Source organism: Dysidea avara, chromosome 4 (assembly GCF_963678975.1).
Source record: "Dysidea avara chromosome 4, odDysAvar1.4, whole genome shotgun sequence".
In the NCBI taxonomy this organism is placed as follows: Eukaryota; Metazoa; Porifera; class Demospongiae; order Dictyoceratida; family Dysideidae; genus Dysidea; species Dysidea avara.
Window position 1 is genome coordinate 28,561,216 of NC_089275.1, and position 26,886 is coordinate 28,588,101.

Sequence of the window (26,886 nt, forward strand, 5' to 3'; positions counted from 1 at the left end):
TAATTATGTTGCGCTTAACACGGAATCACTACGTTGTATATAATAGGGTAGCTAGTAGTTTGCGCCAGTCACCACGCCAGTGTATAAGGATATTAACTCCATTATCTGGGTGAAATTCTTCTGAGTGAAGGCTGATTTGCTGTATACATAGTGAAGGGAGACCTCAAGGAGCTCGAGGAGACATTAATTTTCTAGCACTTCCAGCTTTTCTTCCTGTGTTTAGTTTTGTCACATGCTGAACCTCACATTTGACGAAGTATCACAGCAAAAATAGTGTTCCAATACTACATATTCTAACCCCGTCTTTATTCAGTATTGGAACAACTATTTTTAAAAACTCCTTATAATTAGACAAAACGAATGTCAAATCTATAAATGACTCTAATGTTATTCACTATTGGGGGCTGTGATCTGTTTTTGTTTGAACCAAGGTAGAATATTTGGACTATTAGTTCCAACACCATAACATAGACGGAATTAATACAGTCAGTATTTGTGTATGAATTATGCTGTGTATGCTTATCAGCCAGGTTAATCGTGAATGCACTTAAGTAACATGTGCTTAATAGATACATATGCTCAACAACCCAACTGTACGGTATGTCATGATCCAGTATGCCCCAACTATGTCCCAACAAAATTGCTTCATGACTGCTCTATTAGAGTAGCATATGCATCTGTGAATAATATTTGAGCTTATGACATAATTATGATGACTGTTCAAGCAGATTATCTTACTTGTAATTTCAGTTGCACTCAGACTACCCCAATCTACTCTTCATGCAATATGTGCAAAATTAAAGCTTCTCCAGAGTCCAGTACACTACTGTATAGCCTAGATATTTGAAGGGGGAATATTTCATGGTTGAACAATATAATTTTTTTTGCAGATTTGCAAACAATCCCAGGTGTAATTTCAAAATATTTCAAGGATAAAACTTTTATTGTTAACCCCCGAAAACTTTGAAATCAACAAAAACTCCCCCATTCCCCCTAGGCTATATAATTATCATGGTACTTGTACCTATTGTGCTTTGCTGACAGGATGCTCAATGCTTTGCCAACTTGTATTGTGCCCAAACTTTTTCTAGGTTTAGTATCAGATACAGCTACCAAGGTCTCATGTTTTCTTACCACTATTTTTCAGAGTATACAAACCGCCGTGACCACTACTATACTGTTCCACCATCAACCTTCAAAGCCAGCTACTGTCATGTACATTTTATTTATTATTTTACAGTTCTTGAGTATTGTGCGTAATAAATGGAACAGCATTTCGGGAACCGAAAGTTCTTATATACATCAATCTGTAAGTGACTTTAGTAAATACTTTTTGAATATTGAAATTGTTTTTTAATGCAGAGTAAAGGTCATTCTGTTCCAAAGAAAGCAAAACATTTTGAAAGTGAGTATGCTAACCACAACATTATTATAACATTTTACAAGAGCCTCATTGTAACACTATATATCTAATAGTTGAGAGCACATGAAAAGCCAAGTTATCTTATAGGAATAAACACATGTTCAGCTCTTTGATAGTATTAGTTTTGGTAGGGGGGTAGGTGAACAAGAACTGATACTGACTGTAATCAGTCTTCAAAGAGAACTGATATACATGTATATGTAATATATATGCCAGCATAATATAAACATGATAGGCTATAGTGCTATGCCAGTAGCATATAAGGTAGATATTTCAAACTTATTTCTTTGAAAATAGATTGACACTCCCTAATAGAGCAGTCAGTGGAAACTGCATACTGCAATAGAACGCTCAAATGCATTGTACACGCAGTAGATTGATACTCACTACTAGAACAGTCATTTTGTAGTGAAATACTCTAATAGAGAATTCACTGTTTAAAATGATGTTCCAAGATTATTGTTGTTAACCTAGGAACATATTGTAAACATAATGGGAACATTGAAAAACATTATAGGTGAAAATTTTGGGAAAACCCTGAAAGCATTTTGGGCAAAATTTTGAGCATATTTGACTCAGGCCTAGTAATGTACATGGCCACTATACATAATTTATACTTTTGTTTCCTACAACTTACTATATAGCAAGTACACATGATGATACCCAATGTGCTAGGAAAAGTGTAACAATAAATTCAACAGTACTGAGAAGCTATGATAATGTCGTCAGTAATGATTGTACCCTATCAGAGGGGTGTGCTACTTCTACACATGTGGAATCATCAAATGTTTATAAGTAGTTATTATTCATAGTAATTCTACCTTATATGTTGCATCAGTGTCTGTAGGTAACCCTCACAGTGTTGATGATGTCTATGAGACCAAGGTTACACCAGAAAGAAATGAAGAGTCTATGTCAACCTTCAAAAGTGTGAAGCACCATGAAGAAGAAATTACTGAAGAATCTCATCTTTGACTATGCAATTGTACTATACAAAAGGTTCCTTTAATATTACACATGCTTCATATACATACAGGGTGTATATTAGATAATTTTGTAGATAGGTTTACTTTTAATACATTGCACACTAACATAATAGATCTAGAATGATTGAGTCTTGTATAACAATCCAGATTTTGTTTGTTAACAAAGTTCCAGCAAGACATCACTGCCTGCTTGTGTTTTATCTATGATCTTAATAAAATGGTTATTTCAGTAAAGATGTATACAATGGCTCGATTGGCTTTAAAATAATATTAATACTACGCAGGGGCGTATCTAGCCCAAACATGATGCCTACTCCAGTGAACAACCTGTGTGGGTTCATACATGCATTCATAAAATTGTTTTTAAGTGCATGGTATGGCTAACTACAGTTATTAACTCTTATCTGTATGCATACAGAATAGCTCATCAGTCTACAATCACTCCATACTAGTCTCTAGTTACGATGCATGCATCGATTGTGGGACTGCAGCATCACGTGCGACACAAAAGGATACTTCCAACTCATAATGAGCTATGCAACTGAACCGATAGATTTCTTGCACTGACTCGTACATATGCAGATCACAAAACGCATGACACCGGTTCATCTACGTACTCAGTAGGGGCATCCATTCCGTGCAACCACGTACCAACTCTACCACACCCTGCTGAGTGGTCCTACAAAGTATCATCAGCAGTTCTCTCACGTTATTCCCTCGTCGTAGTTGTATCACAATAAATCCGGGCACAGTTTACTCAGTACTAGACCTCTGCCTGCTGAAATCAAGTAGCCAAACAGCTAGTTGTCTTGAGTATTTTCCACTTCACGCGTTCTATGTACTCCAAACTATCATCACTTCGATGTTCGCTTTGATGAGACTACAGCATTCATTTTGGGCGGGCACATCTCCGTTTTTCAGATTTAAATATGGTAACTCGTAATCTACGGGGCTATTATTAGAAGTCAGACTCTTAATTAAACGCGCAGCGCTTATTTTCCATGCAAGAATTCGCTGCAAGCGTCCGCTACAGTCAGTGGTTCCCTAGTGGATAGAGTGAACAGCGTATTCATGCGTGGCCCTTGTGCGTGGCTGCCACGCCAGAAGATTTTCTGATGCCCGGGCAAGATGCCTGGGCAAATTCCCAGGTATGCCCGGGTGTAGATACACCACTGATACTACGTGGTGGAGACTTTTCAAAGTAGGCAGGTGAGGAAGCTGCTTCACCAAAAATAATAAACTGATGATTCAACGGAGATTAGTCCGAGAAGCACTGGAAGTTTCTAGATTGTTATGTTCTAGATGCATTGAAACATTGCATTAATAAAGTTCATATGCAAAATACAGTATACATATCAGTAAGTGTCGAAGCTTCAAGGGGTTCCTGAAGTTGTCAGGTTGAAAGTGGTCAAGCAAGATTGATATACCCTAATAGTGCTGGGAACCGGTATGCAAAAAAACTGGTTGTTAACTGGTATTGTCTATAGAGCATTTTCAACACGTGATCCGGGTTACGCAATCATTTTGTTCGCCTACGCGTCCGCCATATTGGTGAACCACTAGTAACAATGGTGAATTGTTGTGTTGTGGAGTGTAATAATCGCTCTGATAGAGGTCCTGCTTTTCGTCGCAATCTTTGTCCTAATCGTGATGGTGAACATAATGTTTCATTCTATAGAATTTCAGCGATAATTCGTGACCGAGGCAAGCTAGAGCTGGAACTTTCTATACGAAGGAGAGATGGCTTTCTAGCTGCTATTTCCAGAGAGGACTTGGATATGAACGACTTAGGGAAATATAGAATTTGTTCAAATCATTTTGTTTCAGGAGAACCATCGAATTTGACTGACTGTTCCAATTGTGATTGGCTTCCTACGAGTAGGCTGGGACATACAAAGACTTTGCCTCTTACTAAGGCCCAGTTAGAGAGACATGAAAGAGCCCAACGACGAAACGAGGAACAACTAATAAAAGAACGGATAATTCGAAAGACTGCTGAAGTAATTTCTGAGGAGGATCTACACCTAACTGTAAAGGAGGAAGTAATGGTAATACTTAAGGAGGCAATGGAGGAGTTTCAACTAGTTGAAAATTCAACTGTTATGGTCATGGAAAGATATATTTTAGAATTCGTTAAAAGTGATCTGGCAGAGGTTTTAAAGGAAGAAATGGAAGCTGAATATGTAAGATTTGCTGAAGCCAAGTGTAACTATGCGGCTACGATTAGTTCCTTACGAGATGATCTGGCTAAATGCCATTGTACAATTGAAAAGCTATCGTTGCAAATCAAGCAGATGTCAATACCATTCGGCAGTGATGAGATGCTTTTCAGTGATGAGAAAGTTGTGCTTTTGACAGGTTTGCCAAATTTCAAAATTTTGAAAGTACTATATGATCATGTTGTAGCAACCATGCCAGTTGACAGAACTGGTAAGCTTTCTTTGTTTCAACAATTTATCTGTTGTTTGATGAAGTTGCGACTAAATTGTCCTGGACCATTTTTGGCATCCCTTTTTGATGTGTCTAGTGCAAGTGTATCACGAATATTTTTAAAGTGGTTAGCACAAATGGACATCAGGCTACAGGACTTGATAATCTGGCCAGAGCGTGAAAGTTTACAGAAAACAATGCCAGACTGTTTTCAAGAATCCTTTGGGAAAAAAGTTGCAATCATCATTGATTGTTTTGAAATATTTATTGAACGTCCCAGTAATCTTCAAGCTAGAACATCCACCTGGTCAAATTACAAACACAAGAACACAGCAAAAGTTTTGATTGGAATTTTGCCCCAAGGAGTTGTGGGTTTTGTTTCGGAAGCTTGGGGAGGACGAGTCAGTGATAAGTATCTCACTGAACACTGTGGAATTTTACGAAAGTTGCTACCCGGAGACATTGTACTAGCAGATCGTGGCTTTGATATAGCCGAGTCTGTTGGGTCAATGCAAGCTAAGTTACACATCCCAGCTTTCACCAAAGGGAAAACACAACTTTCTGCACTTGAAGTGGAAGAAACAAGAAAAATTGCAAACGTAAGGATCCACGTTGAGCGTGTAATTGGAGCTGTTCGCCAAAGATATCCAATTTTACAGAGTACCTTGCCGATCCATTATGTAATGAAAAGAAATGGTGAAGATATTCCATTGATTGATCGTATGGTGCGTGTGTGTTGTGCACTTAATAATGTTTGTGATTCTGTAGTTCCATTTGATTAACTATGTATATATATATATATGTGTGTGTGCTCTTTTCAGTTGTTGTTGTCTTGTAATATATAATATTAATTATTAGTAGAAATCACAATCATTATTACCACTACATATACACGATGGCTAGATGTGCACACACAAAAATTACAGAAAAACAATTATGACAGTATGAGAGTAAATACACATGCTATTTAGCTAAAGGTATCCACATACAGTAGTATAGTCAATGCCTTACACCTTTCTTTCGATGACAAACTTGAAACTGTGGTAGTATTCTGCAACCCGGACAATACCACTTGGCCTTGCCTTTAGGAAGTCTCTCCATTTGCAAACAAGTGATATGAAACCATTCTATGGTACAATCAGGATTATCACATGCGATCATGTCTCCTTCTTCTGGGCCATGGCAATAACAGAATGTTTGTTGCTCTTGAACATCGGAAGATGTATCATCACCTGCAGAGTCACTTCCACTTTCTGAGATTCCTCCTGCAGAGCCATTTCTACTTCCTGAGGTTCCTGGTGTTGTATCATCAGTCAAGGAATTACTTGAATGTTTCTTAAAAGTTGGCCTTGTGTACCAGCTACCCAGTATCTCTGGAAGTAAACAAGTCGTAAAAAAGTTACGTGCTTTTTCTACACACTCTTCCCAGAAATCAAAGTTTTTAGTAATACGTTCAATGTGTATACCTCCATCATCATAGTCGTTGCTTCCATCCTTTAAAAATGTGCACACACAAAAGTCTGCATATTCCACATCACAGACAAACAACTGTGTTTGAATCTGGTAATAATAAGCATGCTTTTTGTCTAAGCACAGCTTTTCACCTGACTGTTTTAAACAAAAAGATTTGTCCATAGCAGCAGATTGTATTGTGGATTCCCGATGGCAGAATGGACATTTTATTTCAAGTACACCCTTTCCATGACAACTGCAATTAATAATTCCATCCGGGGATGCTCCAATGAAAGGCCATTCACAATTGACTACAAGCCCACTGTCCTTGACAGAAAAGCTCTCATGTTGACCGTTACAAGTCTTGAAGTAAATATTCCGAGCTTTCTGTTCATGCTGGCATCCCCAAATTGTAGCCTTACTTTTAAAGCTAAATGCTTCTGGATAGCATATCCCTTTGATAAGGGACTGAGCTGGCTTGTCTGAATTAGTGTGGCACACGGCTTTCATTCTGGATGCAGTTATTCTCCCTGCTCGGTACTTGAACCACAACTTGGAATTGCTCTGGTCTCGGGTTGCTTTCTCTATAGAATCAGCTGACTTTGCTGTAATATCTATTGTAACTAATTTACATTCAGTCAACAAGTTGTGATACTCCATTTCCATATATTTAGTATCTTTCAGTGTGCTTAATGGTGGTGGGAATTCCTTGCTTGATGATTTAGGCATGTACTCATCTGAATACTTAAGAATAACAGATAACACACCAGGTTTAGTACCACCAGTACTCAAATTTTGAAACAACAAAGAGAGTTCTGATTCTGTAGACTTTGATCCAATCTTTTTAGATTGTTCCGATTCGCCAGCTTCCACATTGTCTACTTCCTCAACATCTACAGCCTTGATCTGCTCATCCAAAGTTCGTTTCTTTCCTCGGGCTGAAGTAAAGTCTATATCTTTGATTGGAAGATACTGAACTTCTTTCAGGTATGATGGAATTATCCACTTACAAGATTCTTCTGTACAAGTTTTGCTGGTCCCATACAGTCTGGCTGAGGCTTCCAAATAAAATAACACAGAAGAAATATGTGTACATGTTTCTCCCAAACCAGCCATGCAGTTGCAATGTGCACAGCAAATCTCGCCATTTAATTCAGTGATAATCCAACAAGTTAGTGGTGTGTCACTAAACCTTTGTGAATGGCGAACCTAAGACAAAAGGCATAAATATTGGGCAGCTATCTTAGCTACAACTTACTCTGCCAGTAACCAGTAATCTGTTAGCAATTTTCCTGGTGTTGACTTCTTTGATCCATCCACTTACGAACTGGTTATACGCTTCTAATCCTTTCCTCGCCTTAAACTGACTCATACTAATAAAACTGGTTCGAAGTACTAAGTAAGACACCAAGTCACAATCTTCTACTGGTGGGTTGTCATCAAACTGTTCTCCTTCAGTCACTTTCCCAAACGGATCTACTCCGTTAATCAAAGAAATCTTCTTCTTATATCGATCCTTTGCTTCTTTCTTTAACTTATCTGCGTAGGAAGACAGCTGTACTGACATACTTGGCCAACTACTGCTCGTTACGATGGTTCACCAATATGGCGGACGCGTAGGCGAACAAAGTGATTGCGTAACCCGGATCACGTGTTGAAAATGCTCTATAGGTCAGCCAATTACTGGTTCAAGAAGCCTTTAAACTAGTTTTGCCCACCCACTTAGTAAACCATAAATTACCCCTGCTGACAAGTGTTAACATCATAACATAACCTCAAAGCATGTGTAAATATGTGATTGCAATACCTGTTATTGTAAGACATGTACAGGATGTTGATGATCACTTTGGTACCACCCTAAAGCTTCCATTAGGCATGTTGAATATTGTCTGACAATACCACTGTATTACACAGAAACCAGTTAACTGCCAGTTATTGGTTACCAGTTAACCAGTTTTGAATATGCTATCAGGTTCACAGCTCTACACCCTAATCAACAGTCAAGTACATTTTAGTAAGAATTTTGACAAACTGCATGCTGAAATCCAAACTCAAATGATTCAACCCAGGGAGTATAACTATGAATTATGTCTTTTTGCACATTATGTACAATGGCGGATCCAGGATGGGGCATTTGGGGCAAATGCCCCCCCCCCCCCCCCCCTTCAAGAAATTGCATACAAGATCGAGATACTCTAATAGAGCAGTCAATTACTCTAATAAAGTAGTCACAATGTTCATGAGGCAGTGCAGCTTACTTATGAAGCTATAAATAGGATTTTATTTTACTTAAACCCTGGATTTGCTTTTAACCAACATGGATGATAGTATCGATTCTATAAAGGTTCATTCCGTCCCTTTACTTTTCCCGTCTGATCATTATAGCATAACTTTCAACTTGTTGTTTAGTAAACCACCTGTCAAACAAGTTACCTATTATTCTTACAATTCCTCTACAGGAGACTACCAAGGACTCTATGAACATTTGTCATATCACAACTTGAGTAGCTGTTTTCTGTCACACGATGTTGAATTCATTTGGGAAACATTAGAGCTGATTATATCCAATGCTATGAGACTATTCATTCCTTTTACCAAAATTCACTGTAATAACCAACCCTGGTTCACTGCCAATATTAGACATCACATCAAGTGCCTGCGCACTCTTCGCCGCAGGTATAAGCAACATCCTACTAGACATCTCGAAGAGAAGATCAAATTATCTCAAGAGTCACTCCAAGAGGAAATTGCTAACAGTAAAACTAACTATGAGACATGCCTCATCAGAGAGTTTGCATCTCACCGCAACAACAACATTTTCAAGTATATCAGGAACCTTACCCAATCCAAGAACTTTCCTTCTGTTTTACAGTTTGACAACGAAATCACCGAATCTGACACTGATTCTGCTAACATGTTCAATCGCTATTTTCATTCAGTTTTCTCAGACTCATCTGATCTATCCAATGTTGATAACCGTTTAGAGCCTACTGATCACATTGATTTTATTTCAATCTCAATAGAAGAAGTATATGACGCCCTTGTATCTTTGGACCCTACCAAAGCACCAGGCATTGACCTTATTTCTCCAAAAATTCTTCAGACATGTGCTCCAATTTTGTGCCAGCCGTTGCACCATCTTTTTTCTATGTCTCTCCAATATGCATACATCCCCTCGAGTTGGAAGATCCATAAGATTGTACCTATCTTCAAGGCTGGTGATAAAACTTCGGTAAAGAACTACAGACCCATCTCATTGCTTTCCAGCACATCAAAGGTACTTGAGCGATTAGTGTATAATAAAATAGTAAATCATCTGGTAACTCAAATTAATCCCTGCCAGTTTGGCTTTATAAAAGGAGCTTCCACCTTACAACAGCTTTTAACATTCTTTGACTTCTTGACCAACAGCCCAACGCAAATTGATACTATATACCTGGATATACGTAAAGCCTTCGACACTGTTTCACATGGAATCCTACTAAATCACCTCTGGTCTTTTGGGATTACTGGTACCCTATGGTCGTGGTTTAAATGCTACATCACTGACCGAGTACAGCAGGTATCTATCAACAATACCTTATCTGACAGTGTACTACCAGTTATATCTGGTGTCCCCCAGGGAAGTATTTTAGGTCCCCTGTTATTTCTAGTTTATATGAACAATATCTCTTCCAGTATAGAAGTTAGTCAAGTATTGAAGTTTGCTGATGACATGAAATGTTTTATGACCATCTCGTGTGATGAGGACTGCATCAAGCTCCAGCAAGATGTTGACTCTATTATTCACCAAACATTCCTTTCCAATCTAACTATCAACTTTACCAAGTGTGTACATGTTCCCTTCAAATCAACGTCCAATACCAGATACCTTATTTCCAGCACAGAAATCAATTGTCAGGAGACTCAAAAAGACCTGGGAGTGATTGTCTCCAGTGACCTGAAGTGGTCAAATCACTACAATTCTATAATATTTAAAGCATATAAATCGTTGGCTCTGATACGACGTACTTTTTGTTCCAATCACTACCCATCAGTCAAGCTACATCTGTATATTACTTTAGTTCGTCCTCATCTTACCTATTGCTCTCAGTTATGGCGACCGTACCTAATCAAGGACATCTTATGTTTTGAGCGTATTCAATGTCGAGCAACCAAACAAATCTAGAATAATTATAATATCAGCTACAAATCCAGGTTATTAGAACTTCATCTTCTACCATTCATGTATATCCTCGAGATTCAGGATGTTTTGTTTGCGATCAAGTCACTTAAGTCACCCACAAGAAACTTTGACATTAATAGGTACATTACATTTACTCAGGGTCACACCAGATCCTCTACACATAATAAACTCAAACATCGTCTCCATAGTACAAACTTAAATAGAAACTCTTATTTCCATCGCCTTCCTCGTTTGTGGAATGCTCTTCCTGTAATCAATACCAATTTATCAATTGCAACCATCAAGGCTAAACTAAAGAAATTTATGTGGAATCATTTTGTAACTCATTTTGACGATGACAATCACTGTACCTACCATTATCTATGTCCGTACAGCTTGCCGTGCAGCAAATGTCACGATCTCTCGCCACCATCAAACTTTCAAACACTATAGCTAAGTTATAATAGACCATATGCATGGTCTAAAAACGCAACGGAATTATTTTACAAAAAAAAGTTGACGGTGAACGACTACCGGAGCGATTATTTTGAACTTGAAAACTAGACCAACGACGAATGATGTCTAAGCGACAATGCTGTGTTTGGGGTTGCCACAACAGGAAAGGAAGATGTGTGGAGGATATTGATGGAAATCGTCTTTGTGGATGCCCTCAGCTGCAGGTTGATGGTTGCCCCAAGCCCGAATTGGTGACACTCTACACCATTAGCAAAATGCCCCAGTCTATTAAACGCGCTGTTATACAAAGAATCAACCTTACTAGACAAGGTCCAGAACAGAGCAGGTGGAAAGCTTCTTCAACCGCGGTGATCTGCAACGTGCATTATGAGGACTTCATGGGTCCTAGCAAGACAAACAAATTTTGTATTCCTGTGTATTTTAAGAAGCCCAGCACCACTCCAGCATCAAAGAAAGCTAGGATAGAGGAAGAAGATATGCAGGATACAACCAGTGGATATCAGGATGAAGATCTTGATGATTTGTCACTGCAAGATACTCAGCCAGAAACTATCCGTGTAAGCCTTGATATTTGTACAGCCTCAAGTACTTCTAAACTAGACTTGGATGCTGAGTTGTACCTTGAATCTACTGAGTTTACTGATAGAACTGAAGATACTCAGTCAGATACTGTTCCCATACAATCACATTTGCATGGTCTTGATGCTGAAGACCCAGGTACAGCCTCCAGTAGTACTCAACTGGTTAATGCTGAGCTGTGCTGTGAACCTGCTATGATAGTAAGTGGTACACCTGTTTCACAACCACATGATCTTAGTTCACCTGATGTTGCAAGTATTGTCTCCAGGTGTGCTCAGGTAGAGCAAGAAAACAGTGAGCTACGTGCAGAGAACTTGGCATTGAAACAAAAACTTGAGACTTTCAACAGCACTGTGCAGCGATTAAGTTTGAGCCTACTTACTGAAAGTAAACTACAAATGTACACTGGCCTTCCTCGGAAGGTATTTGAATGTCTTCTAGCGTGGATAATTCCTGCAGTAAGAAAAAGAGGAGCACGTGATGAACTAGATCCATCTCAAAAGTTGCTCTTGGTTATGATGAGGGTTCGTTACAACTTTCCGCAAAGTGATTTAGCTTTTCGCTTTAATATTGATCAAAGCACAGTATCCCGTATCCTAAATCAGTGGATACCAATGCTGAAAGTTCAGTTGAAACAACTTATTAGATGGCCACAAACAACTATTGGCCCAATTGATCCTCCCTACAATTTATTACCCAATGCTGTAGCCATTATTGATGGAACTGAAATTTTTATTGAAAGGCCAAGTAACTTAGCTACACAGAAATCTTCATACAGTGATTATAAAAGTCATACCACAGTAAAGATTTAGTAGCTATAGACACTTTTACTGGAGTTTTTGTGTATGTTTCACCCGGATTTTCTGGAAACAGCAGTGATCCGTTTACTATAGAGCATAGTGGGATACTAGATCAATTGAAACCAGGCCAAAGAATCCTTGCTGACAAAGGATACAATGCACGGGATCTTTTTGCTCAGAAGAGATGTTTTTTGACCATTCCGAGTTTCTTAAGTGAAGGTCGCCTTACTACACAGGAAGGTTTGAATTCTCGGACAATTGCCAGTGCACGGATTAGAGTGGAGAATGCCATCAAACGGTTAAAGGAGTACAAGGCTTTATCTGAAACATTAAGCAACAGAGTGAACAAGAAGATTGTGGATGATATGGTCCTTGTAGCTGGTGCACTATGTAACTTGAAACAAAAATTGATTAAGTAGCTATAATGTATACATATATATGTATTTTTTTATTTTCTGGGTATTGTACAACAATAAGTGTAGTTGGTACTTTATAGCAGAACATTTATTGTAATTTACAAGTGACATAAAATAATTAGCTTACATTGAACTACACAACCCATCAATACTACATGTATACATAACCCATGCGTAATAACACACATAACCTTATATAAATTAATACTACATATTACATAACCTATCTAAAGCTTCAACACCTAGTGTAGAGAAGTAAAAATGAGAGAGTTTATCCTTCATATCTGTCCATAGTTCAACATCAAACATAATCCGCTCAATATGAATGTCTACGTCTGTCCATACCACAAAATCACAAAATTCTGCACCTGTGAGTGCAATCTGACCTGTCACTTGAAAGTAGTAATCATGCCGGCGATTGAGAGATATTTGGCCATTTTCGGTATTTCTAAACAAACAAAATGCAGGGTCCTTGCAAGCCACTTCAATAGAATTATTTCGGTGCTTATAGGGACACTTAACCTCTACCACTCCAAACTTTCCATTTGCAAGGGGAATGATTCCATCAGGAGATGTTGCCAGGTAAGGAAATTCTACACTCAGGTATACACCACATTCTTCAACCTGAGCACCACTCTGCTGAATGTATTGGTGTATAGCATTTGACTCGTGGTCACATCCCCACCGCAGTGCTGCTGTGTGGGGAATACCATAATCTCCTAACAGAGATTTAACCAGTGAAGGAGGATACAATCGTCGGAATGCTCTGTTGCAAACCCTACCAAAATTGCTAGACATGATTCTCCACTGTCTTGCATCTAACCACAATGGATTATGTCTTTGACCAATGGTCATGACTTGGATTAACTCAACCTCTTCAGCTGTCGGCTTTAGCGCCTCAACAAGATCATCGACATTAACATCTCGAATAGAAGCGATGTCAGATAACTTATCAAGTGGGTCGATTAATACAGGATTAGCACTAGGTGGAGGAGCTGATTGCAAGGACCTTTCTTCTTCCTGCTTAAAATAATGCTGGACACCTGAGTCACATCCAGCACTCTCCAACTGTTGCAACAAGTCATCAACTTTTAAAACAGGCCCAGTGAATACAACATAGCCATCAACAGATGACTTTCCAAAATCTAAGTCTACTACAAAGGATGGCTTTCCACTTTGTGTAGGCCTAGACCAAGCACACCTCACACTTGTGCATGCTTGTGGAGTGATCTCGGTAAGTGTAATAAGTAGTGCAGCTATATGTACACAACTCTGTGTTTCCCCAGCAGGACACTTACAATTTCCAGCTACAGGTCTTCCATCCTGTAACTTTGTAAATAGAGAGTAGAATGGAGGGTTCTTCCTCATAGTAGGTCGACATTTAGCTTTTATGAAAGTAGTGTCATCAGCTTTTGCCATCTCCAAATCAAACAAGTGGCTACACTGACATAAACGAACACCAGTTTGAAAATTCTTGGTGTAGCCTCCCTTTTCCTTAAGATATGCGGTAACATTACCTTCCCTCACTAACGGAAAGTCGTCTCCTGTCCAACCATCAGCTGGCAGTTGCTCAAAGCTTGGTGGACTTGTATACGTGACACATTGAAATGCGGTAGCCTCGATTTCCTCTTCTAATCTATCTGTATAAACAACATCAGCAACTTTTTGAACCAGTTCAGCCTTGTTTCCAGTTAGGGGTATCCGCCTCTCTCGCAGAAAAGTCTTCAATTGATCAACAGTCCACGAACGATACAACTCTACACCTTCCGCCATTCAGCTCACTGACACCGTTCACCGTTGTGACGTAAAGAGGATCACGAGAGAATTAGAGATATACGGTACGCATATCGTCTATTAGTTAAAGTAATTATAATGTATGTATAACTTGTGTTTTAGGCTGCAAGCACCAGTTGCTTGCAGGCCTTTGGCATACTTGCCATAAAGTAATAATAATAATAATAAATCCCAGTGCGTGGGAGTATCAAAGCGCCGCGCTGGGTTATGCGCTGCTACTGTACGATATATTAGTTATCACCCAGTAATAACTAACTTATCACCCTGTTGCGGAGCCACTCAGTCCCTTTCGTGACATCATAATAACCGCGAATGGCATTGTTTACCAATGGAACAAAGAGCCAAATAAGGAAATATTGATACAAAATACACCACTTAAAACTACCTAAATCTTACAAGAAAACTGTTAATCCTTTACACAATAACACTACAAGTTACCAATACCGTGATAGCTAGTTTAACAAATGTCAAGAATAGTCCGTGACGATTTTCGCTCCAGCAATCACTCCCAACGGTCACTATGGTGAAGAACTAACTTCCTCTAGCTTCATCGTTCTATCTTGGACTATGGTAGCCACTTGTTGGTCTTTATTTTTCTCTTGCACACCACGCGACACCACCATACCAATTTCTGACGAATGCGAATCGCACCTGGAACCGCTGCTTCATAACACCGCCCTTCGCTACAGTTTGTAGGCAGTATGTAAGGTCTCTCTTGTAGCTACGAAGTAGAATCTCCACACAATTCGGACGAAATCTTGAGCACAGTGACAGGAACTCAAACCGGAACTTAATTTACTATCCGTAAACTTCTGCGCACTCCCGCGCACTGGGATATAAAACAGTTATATCCCGTATACTCGGATGATATCATTGTTATTACACTCGTCCTCGGCTCCGCCTCGGACTCGTGTAATAACAATGATATCACCCTCGTACCGGGATATAACTATAACTATAACATAACATACGTGATATAATATATTTGCCAATGTGGTAAAGGATAACTAGCTATTATTGTTGTGACCTTTTTTTTTTTTTTTTTTTTGCTCTTCAACTTTTTTTTTTCAGCAAGGTGCTCCCCCTATTTCCAGACTCTGGATCCGCCCCTGATGTATGTATAATAGTTCCTGCCATCAAAAATCTGGACTGGAAGTCAATTATCAAAATTCCTTTAGCTGTCTATGCCATTCACTGCTTCCTTACATCAAAAGTTGGTACATTTTAAAAATTTTGAACTGGGTTAGTGTTAGCTAAAACGTTGATCCGCTACAACAAATAGGAAGATTCAAATCACTATTATCAAGACACACGGTAGTGTACATGTGTCGTGCGGCCAAGAAAGCCGGCGACCATACCTTGAGTATATTTACAGGAAGAAAGAAACAACAGCTTTTTCATGTGTGCATAGCTACATGGTCACTTCTCCAAAACACACCATTTTTGCATTATAGCTGTCCCCCAAGTAGGGTACGCCACACAGCAAATTTAATTTAGTTCGCAACAACCATTTGCGAGATATGGGCGTTCAAAATTTCATTTTGATTTATTCGTTTATGTCTTCTTATGCCGTACGGAGCTACGGGGGCTTCGATTTCTTTTCGCACATTTGGCAAAAATTGCTATAAACTGCAAATGTGTAACTTAATTGCCTCGATCTTTATCACAAATGAAGAGTGTGTAACGATGGATTCACGTACCAAGTTTGCTGTGAATCTGAGTAATATTCAAGGAGTTACGAGCGTTTGTTCACGAAAAAAAGATCAAACCTCTATCACGGCCACAGGGTAAACCAAGTATAGAAATAACTTGAAAATTGGTGTGTAGATAGGCTGACCATCGTAGCAGTACCTTTTGATAGTTTGAATAACAATAGAGTTACAGCGACAAAGTTATAAAGCAAAAACTAAGCAAGTGTAAAATCGCGGGATCGAGATACTCTAATAGAGCAGTCACCGTGAGGTAAAAAAGGTGTGCAAAAATGTCGAAAAAAAACAAACTTGCCAGAGTTCGAACCAGGGACCTCCATACCTAACACCTGCATCCTTAACTACTGAACCACTGCTACCTTGGATGAATCGCTCACTTAATTTCTGCTTTATAAGGCCATACCAAATAAATCTTATGTTTCTCGGATTATTTTACCCTCAAGGGTGACCCGGCAGGTCAAAAAAAGAATGGCACATGTAGCTATATTAAAATACATACATAGATTTATAACAATACTGTGTATTGACTCCCAGCAAAACAAATATAGTTGCAATAAATTATATGATCAGTGTGCATCTTAAAATACATGAGTTTTTAAATATCTTTTGCATGTATAGCTATATGCCATGTGTGTGCTGTAGGCTATGTACATAATAAGTAGCTGCCACACTATACCTGGATCAGCAAAACCTGCCGTGACTACAAAGCTGAAGAGACAGACTTTATACATACCATTGATATATCCCTTCTCACTATTAGATATCAATTTATATATATGTTTAAATTCCATTAACATGTATGTTTAGCATGTCGAATCACTAAAGCCAAGTAGCCACTGTAAGCTATATTCCCATTACCTGACTCTTCTTGAAATTCCGCCAGAGCGACTTTTCTAACCAGTGACCCAAATGTCTCTTCGCAGGAGCACTTCACTATTGTTCTGTTTTAATGATGACTACACCTCGTTTCAAAACAACACTCAACAATTCATGAAGCTGTGGTGTCAGTTTCATCTGCCATGTGAGTTCACGTGAACCGATCACGTGATTTTTATTTTTTTTCAGAAAAGTGAAATTATTGACCCGCCGCATCCGAGAAACATAAAATTAATTTGTGATGGCCTAAATGAAATTTCTACTAGTTGAAATCTGCTTATAATCAAATGTTCATAAAATTTCATAGATCTACCAATAGAAGTACTAGATTGTTCTAGAACATTCTATGTATTTTCTATTAGAAGTCCTCAAAAAATGTGCACTCTATTAGAGTATTACAATAATATTATCAAATATTGAATTAAATCATGCATTATAAGTCTGTCTTCAATAATTATCATTGTATCTACATAGAAAAGAAGAAATGTGAGTAAAAACTAACCTCAAAGTCTGGTTTTGGGGCTTTATAAACTACAAAAAGAAGTGAAATCCACACAAAAATAGCCAAGCTGTGAAAAAATGGTGTGGCCTTGAAAAGCCTGGGTGAAAAAGGTTGTGAAATCAAAGGTGGCGGCCAAGAAATGGCTGCAATAATAAAAATTTTAATAATGGCTGTGTGTATTGTTAAAATTTGTTATCATTAACACCATTGCAGCCATTTCTTGGCCGCCACCTTTGATTTCACAACCTTTTTCATTCAGGATTTTTAAGGCCACACCATTTTTTCACAGCTTGGCTGTTTTTGTGTGGATACAATTTACAGTAATACAAATGTATATACAGTTTGTATTAGTGCAAATAGCTATAGTCTGTCCACATTCACCTGAGCTCTTGTTTCTAGTTATAACTCTTGTTACATGGGCCAGCTACTCAAACATTTAGTAGCACCGTTAAACCCTTTAAATGCCACAATTGTTTATCAAAAAGCACTTTGACACAAGCAAGAAAGGAGAGTTATGATATCCCTTACATTTAATCCAGGCATGCAAACATGTTTACAACATTAAAGCAAGCTTTTTCCAATACAAAGCCATAATATACAGTAGGACTGTTTTTGGTGGGGGCTCAGGTAAGCACGAACTGACTACAAAATACTGTACCTCTACAGTACATGTATATTTGTATTTGCACTCTTTGTTCACTTCCATATATAGAAAGTGAACATGTTGACAGCCATTATTCTGTGGAGGCTGAGACCACAATTAATTCAGCAGTACTGAAAAACTATAAAGATGCCATTTATAATGACTTTTCCCAGTCAAATAGCTCTGGTACTGCTACACAATCACACTCATCAAATATTTGTAAGTATATAGTAAAATTTCAGAACAACTGTGCATTGCATGTTTTCTGTAGTGTGTACAGCTAATCCTGCTGGTGATGATGAGACAAATTTTGTATCAGAAAGAAGTGAACCAGTGCTAGCATCTGTGTCAACATTTCAAAGCTCAAAACATCACAAGGAAGAAATTACCAAAGAATTTCATATATCATAACATTATGGAATTAGAGGAAACATGTTACATTGGCTGAAATCATTTCTCCACGGTCGAACACAACAAGTTGTAGTGGAAGGTTCCAAATCATCTATTTGTGAAGTGACATCTGGTGTCCCTCAGGGGTCTGTACTTGGCCCTGTACTGTTCTTAATTTATATCAATGACATTGCTATGAACATCAAAAGTGAAATACGACTGTTTGCAGATGATATATTACTCTACAAAGTTATAGCAACACCAAATGACCATCACATTCTGCAGAATGATCTAAATTCTTTAACCAAATGGGCAAGCGACTGGCTGATGGAGTTCAATATTCCTAAATGTAACATTTTACAAATAACATTACATCACAACAAAAGTAGCTTTACATACAAAATGTCCAACATCCCACTCAATACAGTATTGAAACATAACTATCTAAGTATCCATCTTCATCACAGATTATCCTGGAACCCCCATATCAACTATATTTACAGCAAGGCTAACCAACTTCTTGGCTTCCTAAAAAGGACCTTGCACACCGCACCAATAGAAATTAAAGACCACCTATACAAACAACTATTACTACCATCCATTGAGTATTGTTCAGCCATCTGGGATCCCTACCACAATACAAGTATATACAAACTTGAAATGATCCAGCATCGGGCTGCTCGTTTTGTTCTAAACAAACCGTGGTTCAGATCTAGTGAGCAACAACACGACAGTAAAACAGATATGCTGACATACCTTGAATGGCCTAGTCTCCAAGACAGAAGGACAATGACTCGACTTATTTTGCTATTTAAATTTTTGAGAAGATTAATAGTCATACCTGATCGTTGTATACCTCTATCAGTTCCAGTATCATATACTCGTTCCAACCACTCCCTCAAGCTATTTCACTTACCAACAAGAATCGATGTTTACAAATACTCTTTCTTACCACGAACAATTATTCAATGGAACCAACTACCTATCTCTGATATTGACAAGATTGACATTGACACTTTTAAGAACAATCTGATTGGTATTGTGTGTAATTGTAATGAACATTAGCGTATTGCCCCTGGTGGGCTTTGCTAATTAATAATAATAAAATAATAATCAAGACACACGATAGTGTGTCGTGCGGCCCAAGAAGCCGGCGCGCCACACCGTGAGTATATTAACAGGAAGAAAGAAAACGCAATTTTCACACCTATGTAGCTCTGTGATTCCTTATCCGATTGGAACCATATTTGCTAGAGACGTGCCGCCCAGTTAGGGGAGTCTACATACCAAAGTTGAAGAAAATCGCTCCAGCCATTGCCGAGATACGAGCGAACAAAATTTCGTTTTAATTTCTTCGTTTTCATCTTCTTCATTTCGCACACTTCGCAAAATTCACCATAAAACACGAATGCGTGCTTGGATTAGGCTGAAATTTGGCACACTTAATGGGCTCATTAAGGTGGATCTCCGTACCAACTTTGGTAGGAATCCGATGAACATTCACGGAGTTATGACAGATTATTTGCATAAAATAAGGTCGAAGGTCTGTCACGCCTACAGGGTAAACCCCTTGGAGGAATCAGTTGAAAATTGATATGTAGATGGAACAACCATCGTAGGAGTGCCTTTTTGTGGTTTGAAAGGAATCGGGATAAAAACCATGGAGATATGACACAAAACCCAACCTGTGTCAAAATTACGCGATCGATTTTTATGAATAAAAAAACTATTAGTTTTCGTGTCTACCAGGCAAACCGCTTAGAGCAACGAGCTGAAAATCAGTATGTAGTTGGAATAATCATCATAGAAAGTTCTTGCAGTAGTACAGAAGAATCGGATTACAAATCACTGAGTTATGATTCGAAAGGCAACTACGTGCAGCAAATGCGAGATCGAGATACTCTAATAGAACAGTCACCCTAATAAAGCATTCAGCTGCATGTATAATTTACTCAGTTATATTACATTGCAAGTTATTCTGTAGGGAATTCAGCTACAAACTAGTCACCCTATAGTCAGATCAGCTAGAAGAAGGTACCTAATAGAGAGTTCAGCTACAAAGAAGCCATCATGTAGAGAGTTCAGCTCAAATAAATCACCCTGTAAAGAATTCAGCTACAAACAAATTGCCCTGTAGTAATCATGCAAAGAGTTTAGCTGCAAACAAATCACCCAGTAGAAAGTTCCGCTATGAACAGATCACACTGTAGAGAGTTCAGTTAGAAACAAGTCATCCTGTAGATAGATCAGCTAGAATAAGTCACTTTGTAGAGAGTTCAGCTACAAAGAAACCACCATGTAAGAGAGTTCAGCTGCAAACAAACCACTCTGTACAGAGTTCAGCTACGAACAGATCACCCTGTAGAGAGATCAGCTAGAAACAAGTCACCCTGTAGAGAGTTCAGCTAGAAGAAGTTACATTGTAGAGAGTTCAGCTACAAAGAAACTACGATGTAGAGAGTTCAGCTGCAAACAAATCGCCCTGTAGAGAATTCAGCTACAAACAAATCACCCTGTAGAAAGATCAGCTAGAAGAAGTTACCTTGTAGAGAGTTCAGCTAGAAACAAGTCATCCTGTAGAGAGTTCAGCTAGAAGAAGTTACATTGTAGAGAGTTCAGTTACAAAGAAACTACCATGTAGAGAGTTCAGCTGCAAACAAATCGCCCTGTAGAGAGTTCAGCTAGAAACAAGTCATCCTGTAGAGAGTTCAGCTAGAAGAAGTTACATTGTAGAGAGTTCAGCTACAAACAAATCACCCTGTAGAGAGTTCAGCTAGAAACAAGTCATCCTGTAGAGAGTTCAGCTAGAAGAAGTTACATTGTAGAGAGTTCAGCTACAAAGAAACTACCATGTAGAGAGTTCAGCAGCAAACAAATTGCCCTGTAGAGAATTCAGCTACAGACAAATCACCTTGTAGAAAGATCAGCTAGAAGAAGTTACCTTGTAGAGAGTTCAGCTACAAACAAATCACCCTGTAGAGGGTTCAGCTACAAACAAGTCACCCTGTAGAGAGTTCAGCAAGAAGAAGTTACATTGTAGAGAGATCAGCTAGAAACAAGTCACCCTGTAGAGAGTTCAGCTAGAAGAAGTTACATTGTAGAGAGATCAGCTAGAAACAAGTCACCCTGTAGAGAGTTCAGCTAGAAGAAGTTACATTGTAGAGAGTTCAGCTACAAAGAAACTACCATGTACAGAGTTCAACTGCAAACAAATTGCCCTGTAGAGAATTCAGCTACAAACAAATCACCCTGTAGAAAGATCAGCTAGAAGAAGTTACCTTGTAGAGAGTTCAGCTACAAACAAATTGCCCTGTAGAGACAAACAAATCACCCTGTAGAAAGATCAGCTAGAAGAAGTTACCTTGTAGAGAGTTCAGCTACAAACAAATCACCCTGTAGAGGGTTCAACTACAAACAAGTCACCCCGTAGAGAGTTCAGCTAGAAGAAGTTACATTGTAGAGAGTTCAATTACAAAGAAACTACCATGTAGAGTGTTCAGCTGCAAACAAATTTCCCTGTAGAGACAAACAAATCATCCTGTAGAAAGATCAGCTAGAAGAAGTTACCTTGTAGAGAGTTCAGCTACAAACAAATCACCCTGTACAGGGGCGGATCCAGGGGGGGGGGGGCTTTGGGGGCTGAAGCCCCCCCTTCATATTTAGGCTTTACTTGATCAATATGCTGAGTATTATAATGAAATTTTGTCTTAGCATAATTATATGATCACTAATAATACAAATACTCATAAAACCACCTTATAAACATTTTTCCAAGGTATTATCAGTGGATTTATGCTAAAGTTTATGCAACAAAGACCCGGATCAGTATTGGAGGTGTACAAGATCGAGATACTCTAATAGAGCAGTCAGCTAACTACTCTAATAGAACATTCACTGGAAACATGTAGTTGGTTCTGTTATGAAATTTTTCCAAATCTGCCTGCACCTATACATACAATGAAGTGCATTGATCTGTTTAAAGGGCTTCATTCATCTACTTGTGTAGTTAATATGCATGACAATACTTAATTCAGGTACACAATTTCCATTGAAAATGCTCTCAGATTCAATCTTGTATTGTTCAAATTTCAAAATTTTCCACTTTCAACATTATTATTCTAACATGCACCTATTCAGTGTTGTGCAATTGTGAGAGGGGTGCATCATGTACTTGGTTGCCTGTACCTACCCAAACTTTTCCATTAGCAAAATACTTCAGAGTCAGAGAGCCATACCTATAATCTAAAGGCAGCAGTATATAAAATATCTACAGGCAGAAAATATTATGAATTTTATGTGGAAATGCCTCCAAGTTGCAGTATTTTAGCATCTATTTTTCAAAATTTTCCTGGGGGGGCATGCCCCCAGACCCCCTAGTTCCAGCATGCTTCACACACCTCTACCCAAGAGAGTAGTACCTTGAGTTAGCCCCCCCCTTTTATAAATCCTAGATCCTCCCCTGCTGTAGAGAGTTCAACTAGAAACAAGTCACCTTGTAGAGAGATCAGCTAGAAAAAAGTCACCCGTAGAGAGTTCAGCTAGAAGAAGTTACATTGTAGAGAGTTCAGCTACAAAGAAACTACCATGTAGAGAGTTCAGCTGCAAACAAATTGCCCTGTAGAGACAAACAAATCACCCTGTAGAAAGATCAGCTAGAAGAAGTTACCTTGTAGAGAGTTCAGCTACAAACAAATCACCCTGTAGATGGTTCAACTACAAACAAGTCACCCTGTAGAGAGTTCAGCTAGAAGAAGTTACATTGTAGAGAGTTCAGCTACAAAGAAACTACCATGTAGAGAGTTCAGCAGCAAACAAATTTCCCTGTAGAGAATTCAGCTACAGACAAATCACCTTGTAGAAAGATCAGCTAGAAGAAATTAATTTGTAGAGAGTTTAGCAACAAACAAATCACCCTGTAGAGGGTTCAGCTACAAACAAGTCACCCTGTAGAGAGTTCAGCTAGAAGAAGTTACATTGTAGAGAGTTCAGCTACAAAGAAACTACCATGTAGAGAGTTCAGCTGCAAACAAATTGCCCTGTAGAGACAAACAAATCACCCTGTAGAAAGATCAGCTAGAAGACGTTACCTTGCAGAGAGTTCAGCTACAAACAAATCACCCTGTAGAGGGTTCAACTACAAACAAGTCACCCTGTAGAGAGTTCAGCTAGAAGAAGTTACATTGTAGAGAGTTCAGCTACAAAGAAACTACCATGTAGAGAGTTCAGCTGCAAACAAATTGCCCTGTATAGAGATAAACAAATCACCCTGTAGAAAGATCAGCTAGAAGTTACCTTGTAGAGAGTTCAGCTACAAACAAATCACCCTGTAGAGAGTTCAGCTAGAAACAAGTCACCCTGTAGAGAGATCAGCTAGAAACAAGTCACCCTGTAGAGAGTTCAGCTAGAAGAAGTCACATTGTAGAGAGTTCAGCTACAAAGAAACTACCATGTAGAGAGTTCAGCTGCAAACAAATTGCCCTGTATAGAGATAAACAAATCACCCTGTAGAAAGATCAGCTAGAAGTTACCTTGTAGAGAGTTCAACTACAAACAAATCACCCTGTAGAGAGTTCAGCTAGAAACAAGTCACCCTGTAGAGAGATCAGCTAGAAACAAGTCACCCTGTAGAGAGTTCAGCTAGAAGAAGTCACATTGTAGAGAGTTCAGCTACAAAGAAACTACCATGTAGAGAGTTCAGCTGCAAACAAATTGCCCTGTAGAGAATTCAGCTACAAACAAATCACCCTGTAGAAAGATCAGCTAGAAGAAGTTACCTTGTAGAGAGTTCAGCTACAAACAAATCACCCTGTAGAGAGTTCAGCTAGGAACAAGTCACCCTGTAGAGAGATCAGCTAGAAACAAGCCACCCGTAGAGAGTTCAGCTAGAAGAAGTTACATTGTAGCAGTTTAGCTGCAAACAAATCGCCCTGTAGAGAATTCAGCTACAAACAAATCACCCTGTAGAATGATCAGCTAGAAGAAGTCACCTTGTAGAGAGTTCAGCTACAAACAAATCACCCTGTAGAGAGTTCAGCTACAAACAAGTTATCCGGTAGAGAGATCAGCTAGAAGGATCACCTTGCAGAGAGGTTAGCTACAAAGAAATCACCCTGCTTCATCTTTTCTTCTTCTTGTAGTAAAGAAAAAAATGACAGGTTAAAAAGCCCTAAAGCCAGCCATAGGCCAGCTTTATGGCCGGCTTTGGAGTATACAAATACAAAAAGAAGTGAAATCTAATCCACAACAGCCAAGCTGTGAAAAAAGAGTGCGGCCCTGAGAAAGGCTATGGTGAAAAAAGATGCGAAATCCAAGGTGGCGGCCAAGAAATGGCTGTGATGGTAGGTTAATGGTAAAAATTTTAATAACAACAATTCAGGTGAATTTGGTGCTGCTTGGTCTTGGCACAAAATTCACCTGAATTGTCGTTATTAAAATTTTTACCATTAACCTACCATCACAGCCATTTCTTGGCCGCCACCTTGGATTTCACATCTTTTTCACCATAGCCTTTCTCAGGGCCGCACTCTTTTTTCACAGCTTGGCTGTTTTGGATTAGATAATTTTATACTAGTATATTTATGTATAATACATGTACAGTACAACATTCACCCAATCACAATGTATATTGCACAGGCTTCATATGTATTAGACTGCGTTCACAAGAATTGCACATTTTAGCCACATTACACACATTGCTGCAATCACAAAAAGTTACTAATTTTATAATGTGTGCTGGTATAAATATGGTTGTTCAGACAATGACAATATTGATTGCACTTTCAAACAATAGACTATTATTTTGAGGTCAGTAATAGCACACTTATGCCATCATGCATATGCAATTGATAGTTACTATACCAATATGTTGATGTATAATATGTTTACTGTATTGGCTAGCTCAGTATAGAAAAGAGCATCAATCATTACCTCAGTCCCACTTTCGTGATTGTTCTATCATTGCCTAAAATTATAATAAGATTTTTTTACCATCATACTTCTAGCATTGCTTGTGCCAGTAATACAATGCAATGCTTTTATTATTATTAACACTTTACAGTGACCAGCACTGAAGGTCTACAACAACATGTGCTGCAGCCTTAGGATTACCTAACCTAGTTTCAAGGACTTAGACTTAATGACTTATACAGTAGCTTAATGTAGCTACAGAATTATTATACTTCTTCTGAAGTTTAAGTGAGGCTCACATAAAGGTTTAAACCTATTAGTTATGTAGGCATCAGGGGCGGATCCAGGAGCTGGCAAGGGGAGGGGCACAAACAGGCTAAGGTGTAGGTAGTTGGGGAGAGCCAGATTTTCTTGTTAGTGGCTGCATTTTTGAAGCAGCAAATAATCACCTCTTAGTAGTATCTCACTGTTTATTTTTGCCATTTTGGCCCTTGCAGATGGTTGTGAAGTCTTAAAACTGTTTTAAAGGATCTGAATGTCTTGAACCACGGCAACACGATAATTATTTTTAGAGGCGCTTAGTCCGCACGAAGGTGCTGCGTGGCTGTTTCACAGCTAGTTTGACTTTAGTTTCAGGCGAATTTGTAATAAATGCTAGTAATATGTGTATATTTTCATGAGTTTTATGGCTTGACACAAAGTTCAGTAATTTAATTTTTAATCAGAAGTATTGCTGGCTACTCCACAAGGTGAGGGGGGCATTTGCCCCAAATGCCCCATCCTGGATCCGCCATTGGGCATTGCATAGGCAACCTTCTTTGTTTCACTGCTTTTTATATTTGTAAAATAATTTTTGTATGCAAAACTTGTAAGAAAATTTATTGCATGAAAATTTTTACATAAGATCGAACTGCTCTAATAGAGCAGTTATTGACGTAAATCATATGAAAATACTTTTACATAAATTTTTATCAGGATAATTTTTTTTTGCACAAAGATAAAGCAAATTATGGTATGATCTTAGTGGCATGAAAAATTTTTCATTGCACTTGTACTGAATTCAGTATGCATTCAAAATTATAAAATTATTTATGAATATTTACAAATAAATTTGTTAGAGAAGTTTGTTTTCTTGAAACCATCTTGAAATTTTGCTACTGATAGTAATTTCCTTCTCTCATTAAACTACTTATATTTCTACTTGAAACTGTTTCCCAGCACTTTCATACATTCTAATTAAGCACTACTAAAAGTATTACTTAATTATTTATTTACCTTTGCATAGCTATTTCAAATTCTTCTGAAAGGCTCTAAATAATAAGACTTAACACGGATAGC

At 38.4% G+C, this 26,886-nt stretch overlaps 4 protein-coding genes and 1 long non-coding RNA gene across 6 annotated transcripts in view; 3 read left to right on the top strand and 2 right to left on the bottom strand.

Annotated features, from left to right (window-relative positions):
* Positions 1-2,579, top strand: part of LOC136254625 (adhesion G protein-coupled receptor L4-like) — an 86,025-nt gene extending 83,446 nt beyond the window's left edge. The window contains exons 24-26 of the mRNA XM_066047369.1: positions 1,241-1,309; positions 1,363-1,405; positions 2,262-2,579. Of these exons, the coding sequence (XP_065903441.1) occupies positions 1,241-1,309; positions 1,363-1,405; positions 2,262-2,398 (249 nt within the window). The 3' untranslated portion in view covers positions 2,399-2,579. The remainder of the gene's footprint in view (positions 1-1,240; positions 1,310-1,362; positions 1,406-2,261) is intronic.
* Positions 2,580-3,964: 1,385 nt separating this feature from the next.
* On the top strand, positions 3,965-5,769 carry LOC136254630 (uncharacterized). The gene has a single exon (XM_066047375.1). The coding sequence runs from the start codon at positions 3,978-3,980 to the stop codon at positions 5,619-5,621; it is 1,644 nt and encodes a 547-aa protein (XP_065903447.1). The 5' UTR covers positions 3,965-3,977; the 3' UTR covers positions 5,622-5,769.
* On the bottom strand, positions 5,673-7,939 carry LOC136254627 (uncharacterized). Its single transcript, XM_066047371.1, has 2 exons — positions 7,550-7,939; positions 5,673-7,500 (listed from the first exon to the last, which is right to left on the bottom strand). The coding sequence occupies exons 1-2, from the start codon at positions 7,856-7,858 to the stop codon at positions 5,839-5,841; spliced, it is 1,971 nt and encodes a 656-aa protein (XP_065903443.1). The 5' UTR covers positions 7,859-7,939; the 3' UTR covers positions 5,673-5,838.
* Positions 7,940-11,034: 3,095 nt separating this feature from the next.
* Positions 11,035-12,731, top strand: LOC136253732 (uncharacterized). Its single transcript, XM_066046388.1, has 2 exons — positions 11,035-12,259; positions 12,319-12,731. The coding sequence occupies exons 1-2, from the start codon at positions 11,035-11,037 to the stop codon at positions 12,729-12,731; spliced, it is 1,638 nt and encodes a 545-aa protein (XP_065902460.1).
* A 5,863-nt stretch (positions 12,732-18,594) lies between these two features.
* Positions 18,595-19,728, bottom strand: LOC136254666 (uncharacterized). Of its 2 annotated transcripts, none has more exons than XR_010700653.1 (4): positions 19,499-19,728; positions 19,399-19,449; positions 19,042-19,332; positions 18,595-18,985 (listed from the first exon to the last, which is right to left on the bottom strand). It is a non-coding gene; the product is annotated as an uncharacterized lncRNA (long non-coding RNA). The 2 variants fall into 2 exon arrangements; XR_010700654.1 differs by having other exon boundaries at positions 19,042-19,354.
* Positions 19,729-26,886: the final 7,158 nt, after the last annotated feature.